General features: G+C 48.9%; 1 protein-coding gene across 8 annotated transcripts in view; it reads right to left on the reverse strand.

The window, feature by feature from the left end:
• The window catches only part of TCF3 (transcription factor 3), a 146,052-nt gene that overhangs the window by 123,101 nt on the left and 13,367 nt on the right, over positions 1–9,584 (reverse strand). For all 8 annotated transcript variants that reach the window (XM_015407007.1, XM_015407006.1, XM_015407001.1 and 5 more), the window contains exon 2: positions 7,738–7,836. In XM_015407007.1, the coding sequence (XP_015262493.1) occupies positions 7,738–7,809 (72 nt within the window). In that variant the 5' untranslated portion in view covers positions 7,810–7,836. The remainder of the gene's footprint in view (positions 1–7,737; positions 7,837–9,584) is intronic.

Below are 9,584 nucleotides of genomic sequence, written 5' to 3' on the forward strand. Positions count from 1 at the left end.
GCAGGATTGTTGGGAGAATGTAGTGGAGGAGGCAGGGGAAAGAATTAAAGCAGTGAGCACCATCGGATCCACCTCTCTCCTACCCGAAGGTCATCCTTCCAAAACATGCTCGGGCCTTCCGGCTTTACTTAACCAGCAGGCCTGTGAAAATAGATCTTATTTTGATTCTCTCTCCCCAGCACTGGGAGAGGTTTTAAAAGCTTGACACTTCTCTTACACACCCCGATGTCGCAAGCAGCCAACGCAAATTAAACCTGGATTATTATTTTAAAAGAGTGATAAGGGGAAGGGGGGGACACAGCCACCCGGATTTTGTCAGATTTGCTTTGTCGAGGCAAAATGCCGATTCCTGCCAACGTCAGTGACAGGGGCTTTCGGGACCTGGTGCTCCAGAGAAATTTTCCCCCTCCCGATTTTGTTATCCCTTGCATGCAACTGTGGCTCTGGGAGAGCCAGTTTGGTGTAGTGGTTAAGTGCATGGACTCTAGTCTGGGAGAACCCGGTTTGATTCCCCACTCCTCCACTTGCACCTGCTGGATGACCTTGGGCAACACATAGTTCTGACAAGAGCTGTCCTTGAAAGGGCAGTTCTGGAAAGAGCTCTCTCAGCCCCACCTACCTCACAGGGTGTCTGTTGTGGGGAAGGGAAAGGAATTTGTAAGCTACTCTGAGTGAAGGGCAGGGTATAAATCCAATCTCCTCTTCTCTTCTTCTTCACACGGCTAGACCTCTCATGCACACCCTTGTCACTGCAAGGAATCCTTCCCACATCAGGGAAGACCACCTGAGCCCCTGACCTATGACCTCTTCCTCAATGCGCCCTGCTCCATTGGTGCAGCCGCTCACGACCAAACTGGGGCCACCCCCTGGTTCAGACGTACAAATGAAGGAGACAGAGGTCATGTACTTCAATTATATCCCTGCCCTTCCGTCAGGGAGCTCCTCCCCTCCATTCTATCCTCACAACAGCCCTGCGAAGTAGGCTACACTGAACCCAGGTCTCCCACTGAGCTTCATGGCTCATTCGGGATTTGAACTCGAGTCTTTCAAGCCCTACTCGGACACCCTAAGCACTGCACCATGACGGATCTACAGAACTGATTTCACCCCTCTGGGCTGCAGGGGCCTCCAGCTGTCAGCCTTCCCATACAATAGAGGAATTCCCTGCAAGCAGAAACCCAGCACAGCAGGAAGTTCTGCCTATGTGGTGCTGATTTTCTATTTCCAGGAAGGTTGTTGTTTTTTTAATTGAAGGGGAGCACAGCAGTCTAACACCCCCCCAAAGGTCTGTCACTATATCACTCCCCCCCCCCCAATTTGCATCCCTCAATGAGGACTAGGCCCCAAATCTGCATCCTAATGAAGGCTTCCCACACGATGGGAAGACTTGGAGAAGAGAGCCAAACGTCTTTTGTCAGAAGTGCATCTACAGAGGGTGACTTTTTGACAGGTGAACTATTGTCAAAGGCCGGTCAAGTGTTTCACTTGTTAGAACAACACCAATAAAAGATATGGCTAAAATATCAACTGCCTCGATACCTTTATGAACACACGTAAACATGAAGCTGCCCTATACTAAACCAGACCTTTGCTCCCTCAAGTTTAGTATTGTCTACTCTGACTGGCAGCAGATGTCCAGGGTCACAGGCTGAGGTCTTTCCCATCACCTACTGCTGGATATTTTTAACTGGAGATGCTGGGGGATTGAACCTGGGACCTTTGGCATGCCAAGCACAAGCTCTACAACTGAGCCACGGCCCCTCCACCAGTTTGGTGCAGTGGTTAAGTGCACCGAGTCTAATCTGGGAGAACCGGGTTTCATTCCCCACTCCTCCACTCGCAGCTGCTGGATGACCTTTGGCAAGCCATAGTTCTGACAAGTGCTGTCCTTGAAAGGGCAGTTCTGGAAAGAGCTCTCTCAGCCCCACCTACCTCACAGGGTGTCTGCTGTGAGGAAGGGAAGGGAAAGGAGTTTGTAAGCTGCTCTGAGACTCTGAGTGAAGGGCGGGGTCTAAATCCAGTCTCTTCTTCTCCTTCTTCCTCATTACAAAAGCAAAGACCCCACATGAACTAACTGTCGTTCTGAAAACTATTCTATTCACTTTAATAAGCCAAGTAAACAAGTGAAGAAATGCATAACGGCAATAAGCCATTCTCGCTTTTAACAGGGGTAGGTAAGATTCCTAGAAATGGGACCAATCCGCCAGACAACTGGAACTATCAGGTGCAGCCCACAGAGAGAAGTCAAGCCACATGTGCCATAAAACATAATGCCAGGTACCAGAAATATAAACTGTATAAAGGACAGCAGCTGGTAAGCTCCGAGTTGGTGTATCCTCAGTGCAAGGCCCCGTGGGCTGGGAGGGGGGTCCAGAGGAAAACCCACATGGGCGGGCTGGAGAGGCAGCGGTGCAGCACTGGGCAGACACTCCCCCAATGTTTGACTGCTGCAGACGAGGTCGTTCCGCTGTGCTGAAGCCACAACAGAGTGGCTCCCCCCAGCACTCCCTCCCTTGCACCGGTTGCTCGCGGGACGCATAAGAGCCCTGGGTGGGCCGCTTCTGGCCCCCGGGCCTTATGTTTGACACCCCCACTCAAAGCTGTGGAGTCTTATGAGCAAAAATTCTACTTTGTGAGCTGCCGGCATCAAAGTTGTGAGCGAGCGATTGGGCTGCTGCATCAATCAGTTTGCTCTGGAGCCATCCTCCCTGAGCGAAGGCAAAATTGTGTAAGCCGGAGGCTAAAGAACTGTGAGCTGGCTCACGCCAACTCAGCTTAGAGGGAAACACTGGCAACTCTAATAACCAACCCAAGTTTCGGCCTTGAAGGCCCGCATGCTCCGGAGACTAGTCCTGGACACTGAGGGTTGGGGGACTCCTGGAGATTTAGGGGGTGGAGCATGGGGAGGGGGGGCTTCAGTGGGGTATAATGCCACACAGCTCACCCTCCAAGGCAGCCATTTTTCTCCAGGGGAATCGATCTCTGTCGTTTGGAGGTCAGTTTTAGTTTTGGGTAATCTCCAGGCCCTGCCTGGAGGTTGGCAACCCCACTACCGCTCAGTCTCACCAAGTGTATGGGGGAAGATGCCACTAGGCACTGCAGGAAAGAAGCCACCAGCTCAGCAGCCAATGCCTTGCTTCCTGGAAGGGAAGGAACCACATACAGATCACGGCGGACTATGCCCACTAGGACCCAGAATACCCCTAAAGCTGGAAGTCAGGTGACCTTCAAGGACCAATCCTGTGCCATTGCCTGCTATAAAGCTTCCAGATCAGCAGCCGCTGCCCCAGTCTCCAGGGTTGTGAGGGTTTCCCACACGGCCTCCTGGGTATAAGAATCGCCCCCCTGCCCACATTACATTAAGACAGATGAATCAGTCTCCCTCTGTGCCCCGCTTTCAGGCCATCCGTGTGCTGTCTGTGGGTCTTCTCACCAGTGGGTCACACAGACAGGCAGGCTTGAGCAAATCTGGGAATGAACCTCCGCTATATTCGTGACCTCAAAATTAACCATAATACCCTCCAAAAAGCCTTGTTTGCTCCTCTTCTAAACTGTGCCCCCAAAAGCAGATTGACTTTGTTACCATTTAACCACCTTCCTGGGTCAGTCAACCATCCCATATAGCTCAGCTAGCCATATTTCTGCTCTGTTTTTCCGCCAACCCCGCCCCCCGACAAGTAGCCCTGACCTGGATTGTCCAGGCAAGCCCGATCTCGGAAGCTAAGCGGGCCGACTCTGGCAAGTACTTGGAAGGGTGACCTCCAAGGAATACCAGGGCCAGGACACAGAGGCAGGCTACTCAAACCTCCTCTCTGAAAAATGCACAAGCCCCTAATAGGGGTCGCCAGAAGTCAAGCATGAATTCCAGGCAAGCACACAAAACACACACAATTTTTTTAAAAAAAAACTATAGGTACTCTGCAAGGAGACTCGAGCCCTTGGCTTGTTTGCACTTGATTTTTATTCTTCACTGCCTCTCAGGCAGCATGTGTGGTTCCCATTCTCCCTATATGAGCCTCAAAACAATCCTATGAGTTAGAGGGGAGAGAGAGAAAGAGACAGACAAGAGACAGAGAGACACCCTGGCTTCATTCTTTGTAGGCAATTGCACAGCACTGTACAAAAGTCACAAAGTTACATGGATAAACTACTGGGGACTGTGGTCTGCAGTGTTCCCTCTAAGGTGAGTTAGTGTGAGCTAGCTCACAGTCATTTAGCCTCCAGCTCTCACATTTTTGTCTTAGCTCAGGAAGGAGGGCTCCAGAGTAGAAATGTAAAATTTCCAGAAATTTTGAAGCTCGGGAAAAAAACGGTTTTTTTCGGGGGGAAACGGAAATTTTCGGGGAAATTGGGGGAAATGCTACATTAGCACTTCTTTTTTCTTTTCCAGATTGAAAGTCGTTCTGTTACTTTAGGAACATAAAATATGACCATGGACATTTTTACTTGGCATGAAATTATCACAACTAGCATATTAAAAATATAGTGTATCCAAACAATTATTACAAACAGAATACCCACCCAACATGCAAAAACAAAACTGAAACCTTTTTCTTTTCTTGTGACAACAGCACCTCCTAAAGGAAGAAATGCATCTTGTTCTTGCATTGGAGAGTTCAATTTGTAACCTAGGACTTGCTTGTCCTCAGTGCACAGAAATTAGATCAATCTGATACCATACATATTTTTTAGAAATGATTTGGAAAATATTTGAACACCTTGTCTTAAAATATTTTATTCATCATGTTAAAATAAAATGTTCCGTAATCAATTTTTTTTCTTTTCTTTTTTCAATTTTTTGGAAAAAACAAAAAAGGCTTCAGGAAAAAAATGGAAAAAAACCAGTTTTTTTCCAGGCCTTCACATCTCTACTCCAGAGCAAACTCCAAATTGCATTCACAATTTGAATGCCAGGAGCTCACAAAGTACCATTTTTGCTCACAAGACTCCACAGCTTGGAGGGAGCACTGGTGGTCTGTACTACTCTTTATAGTTTGCTGTGGGGTGGATCCTCTTGTGTAACCGTGCACCTTTTAATGTGTCATGTTAATGCTTATGCGCTCGGCTTCAGTTCTGTTTTTAGACTTCTGGCTGGTTCTACAACTCACATCCTACTTCGCTGTTTATCGAATGTCCCATCTTATTGACGGTACTGACTCACTCTGTGTAATCCGCCTTGAGTCTGAGTGAGAAAAGTGGACTATAAATAACGTTCGTAAATAAATAAAGGGCCGTGTGGGGATCGGAATCCAGGTCCCGCAGGCCTAACCCAATCCTCTAACCACTAGGCCAGCTCATTTCCCCCCAGGGCCGTCATAAACATGGTAAGGGGCCTACTAAATAGGTCTGTACTCTTTCCAAGGGGGTGGAAAGATGCAAAAGAGCATCAAATGAGATCGACGTCCCCTCGCAACACATTTCGTGTGGGCAAGAGTGTCCAAGCACAGACCTATTTACAAGCACACACAAACACACACACACAAATCCAGGGCAGCATTTGACAGATTTCCTAGACCCATGTGCAATGCAAAGAATTCATGGAAGCCCTGTGGACTACAACTCCCATGATGCAGTGCATCATGCAAACACATCAACGGCTCATAGCCAATGCCCCAAATGGCAACAAGGGGTCCAGCCAGAATGCAACAGAAGGTATCCAGGTTTGCCCCCAGAACTTCCCCCATGCTGAGAAGCAAGTCCACTTGAGTGGAACCCCAAATTTCACTCTAAACGAGCATCCCTGAAAGGGAGTACGATTCAGTAAAATCCTGGCCGGCTGGAGCAGACAGAAACAAGAGGGGGGTGGGCGGAATCTACCACAGTTATCTCTCATCATGACCCAGTGGTTTTTCTCCGCCTCTCTCTCTCCAGCTCGGCTCAAAGTGTCCCTTATCTTCAAAAGCCAAGCCCACACGCTCCTGACAACTTCAGCTGGCACCACACAAAGTTTCCCTGGCCGGCTCTGCCTGCCAGTTTCCGCTAAAACCGGCAGGTAGACCCCGATTCTGTCTCCCCTGCTGCCTTGTCCCATTGCACAAGCCGAGGAACAGAAAGAAAACGATCTGACCAGTGTTCCCTCTAGGCTGGGTTAGTGTGAGCCAGCTCACAGGTTTTTTAGCCTCCGGCTCACGCATTTTTGTCTCAGCTCAGGAAGGAGGGCTCCAGAGCAAACTGATTGATGCAGCAGCCAAATTATTTGCTCCCAACTTGAATGCCAGTAGCTCACAAAGTAGAATTTTTGCGCACAGGACTCCATAGCTTACAGGGAAGCATGGCATCTGACCGAAATGGGTGCCACAAAAATTGGGGAGCGAAAGTGAAGAGGCACAGAGGAAAAACAAACGAACCGTGCTGCGCAACACAGAGACATGAACTGGGGGAGGGGGGGCAGCATTCCCCATTTGGGAAAAACTCAGAACCATCTTCAAGTACTCGAAGGGCTGTCATATACAGGATGGGGTGGAGTTGTTCTCTGTTGCCCCAGAAGATCAGACCAGAACCAAACGGGTTGAAATTAAATCAGGTGAGTTTTCACCTAAACATGAGGAAGAACTTCCTGATAGTTAGAGCAGTTCCTCAGGAGGTGGTGGGCTCTCCTTTGGGAGTTTTCAAACAGAGGCTAGATGGCCACCTGTCAGGAATGCTGGTCCTGTGAATTTAGGCAGATTATGAGAGGGAGGGCAGGAAGGGTTCCATCGCTGCTTAGTTCTCCTGGCCGTTTCTTACATGCCCAGGGAAATGCTGATTGCCACTTTGGGCTCAGGAAGCAATTTTTCTTCAGGCCGGTTTGGCCGAGGATCCTGGAAGGGGTTTTTTTTTGGGGGGGGGGGGTTGTTTTCTCTGTCCTAGGGGGTTTTTTTTGTGGGGGGGGGGGTTGGTCCTCTTCTGGGCATGGAGCAGCGGACAGTGGGTGTGGGGGGATATCTGTGAATTTCCTGAATTGTGCAGGGGGTTGGACTAGATGACTCTGGAGGTCCCGTCCAACTCTATGATTCTCTGTGATTCATCACTCTCAACTCAAAAGGAGAGCAGGAGGGGAAAAGAGAGGTACGTCACTTCGGAACCTCTGACCCACCGGCGCACAAAGCACACGAACAGACAACACGCCTAGGTTTGTACCCACATGGGGCAAGTATGAACCCCCCCTCGCCTCAATCAGAAGCGGCTGCGTGTGCGAATTTACCACTCCCATTTTTTTTTAAAAGAAAAAGACCTGGTGAGATCCGTTAATATCAGAGAGTAGCCCGAAGAATACCCCCTTTTCATCTTCCCCACGCTTAGTTGGCAAGCCTTTGCAAACTCCACGGGAAACGGACCCCCCCCCCCAAAGGAAATGGTTTTCTGAAAACCAAAAAAAGGGGGGGATGCCAAAGCCTCACTAATTCCAAGGAATCCAGGCAGAATTTTTTTGGTCACCTGCACATCATTTTGCAGAAATAAAACCTAGAGGCAAGGATCAGAACGATTGCCCGTAACTCACGGCCACCCCTCCCCATCTCCGTGGCTTCATAACAAGACAACTGTAGCAATTACCAATCCCCCTCGGCCCTGCCACGGTGAACAAACAAGTTAAGCCAATTGTCGCCTCCCACTGAACACGCTCTCTAAAGCTCCCCCCCCCCCCAACACAACCGGTTGCACCTCCCAAGAATGAGGGGGGGGGGAGATAGAGAGGCCAAACTTCTCCCTTTAGTCACGCACCCCCCAAAAAAAACCCTCCGCTTTTTTTCTGCTCACCATGCTGAAGTCAAGGAGGTCACTCAGTTCTTTGTCTGTTCCTGCCGCGGCCATTCTCTGCTGCTGGTTCATATTCCCACCGATTCAGCAGACCCGGTCCTTTAAAAAGTCGTCATAAATAAACAGGGGGGGGGGGAGAAGGAGGAAAGAGACGGAGAGAAAGATTTTATTAAAACAGAGGAAGGAAGCCACCGATAAACAGTGATATATATATATATATTTGCAAGATCCCTTGCCTGAAATATCAATCCAGCCTGGGCAAAAACTCTGGACAAAACAACCCCTCCCCCCATAGGCCGGCAGCACGCACATGCACGCACACACACTGTTGGCTTCGCCTGTGCCAATTTTTTGGACTTCCGAGCCAGCCTGCCGCGGCCGAACAGAAAATAATTGCCAGCGTCGGGAACAGTGTTCCCTCTAAGCTGAGTTAGTGTGAGCTAGTTCACGGCTTTTTAGCCTCCGGCTCACACATTGTTGTCCCAGCTCAGGAAAGGAGGGCTCCAGAGCAAACTAACTGATGCAATAGCCCAATCGCTCGCTCACAGCTTTCATGCCAGGAGCTCACAAAGTAGGATTTTTGCTCACAGGACTCTACAGCTTAGGGGGAGCATTGGTCGGGAATCAAACTCCACCCTCATTTTACCTAAAAATCCCGGAAGGGAGATTGCTAAAGCTTTTGCTGCTTCTTTTTCCTCTGGGTCTCTTGTTGCTCGGGATATCAGAGATGACTTTTTTATTTATCTATCAAATTTATACCCCGCCCTCCCTGCCGAAGCAGGCCCAGGGCGGCTTACACAGAATTAAAACACATAGGTAGCCATTAAAACAATCATAAAACATTCTAAAAAACAAGTTTGCCAGTCTGGGAACAACCTGTCCTTTTAAACCTGCTTTCCCTATACCCTGGCTCACCACCAAGGGTCATTTCCTGCAGGAGCACACAGGAGCGGAGCTCTGGCAGTAAAGAGCCCAGGGGGCGGACACATGCAACAAGCCACACCCCCTGCTCCCAGCAGGCCTCAGTCAGAGCAACAAGCAGCCAGGTAAGCTGCAGAGACCCCCCCCCGCCCAAAACAGTCCAGCAGCACCTTTAAGACCAAGTTTTATTCAGGTATAAGCTCTCCCTCCTCTGTGAGGACAGATCTGCACGTTCCCCTCCCCCAAATAGCTAGCAATCCAAAACAGTACAGTGGTACCTTTAAGACCAAGTTTTATTCAGGTACAAGCTCTCCCTCCTCTGTGAGGGCAGATCTGCACGTTCCCCCCCCCCCAATAATTAGCAATCCAAAACAGTCCAGTGGAGCCTGAGCGGTGGGTGTTGCCTTCTGACACACTTCCGGTGATGTCAGGGGGTGTGGCATATGCAAATAAGTCATGCTAATGAGTTATGCTAATGAGCTCCTGCACCTCTTTTTCTACAAAATGACCCCTGCTCACCACCGTTTTAAACTCTCTCTCTCTGTCTCTCAAAAAAAGTAATTTCACCCACCACAATAAAGACACTAGTCCAAGGGTGGTCAAACTTGCTTACCGTAAGAGCCGCACAGATATAAATGTCAGGTGTTTAAGAGCCACAAGACATGAACAAGTAAAACCCACACTTTTAATTGAAATATATGCAAATCTGCTTTTTTATTCACATGAAATGAGACTGCCAAAAAATAAAAAACAAAAGAGGTAAAAAGAGATATTCGATAATTATATTTAACTTTAGATAGGGAGGGAGAGAGAGAGAGAGAGAGAGAGAGAGAAAGGTGGATAGAAAGTAAATAGATGGGAGGGAGGGAGAGGTGGAAAGAAAGCAAATTTAACTTTAAAAAAAAACATTCCACACACCACTGGCT

The sequence above is a fragment of the Gekko japonicus genome, unplaced genomic scaffold, assembly GCF_001447785.1.
Source record: "Gekko japonicus isolate JY-2015 unplaced genomic scaffold, Gekko_japonicus_V1.1 scaffold1894, whole genome shotgun sequence".
In the NCBI taxonomy this organism is placed as follows: Eukaryota; Metazoa; Chordata; class Lepidosauria; order Squamata; family Gekkonidae; genus Gekko; species Gekko japonicus.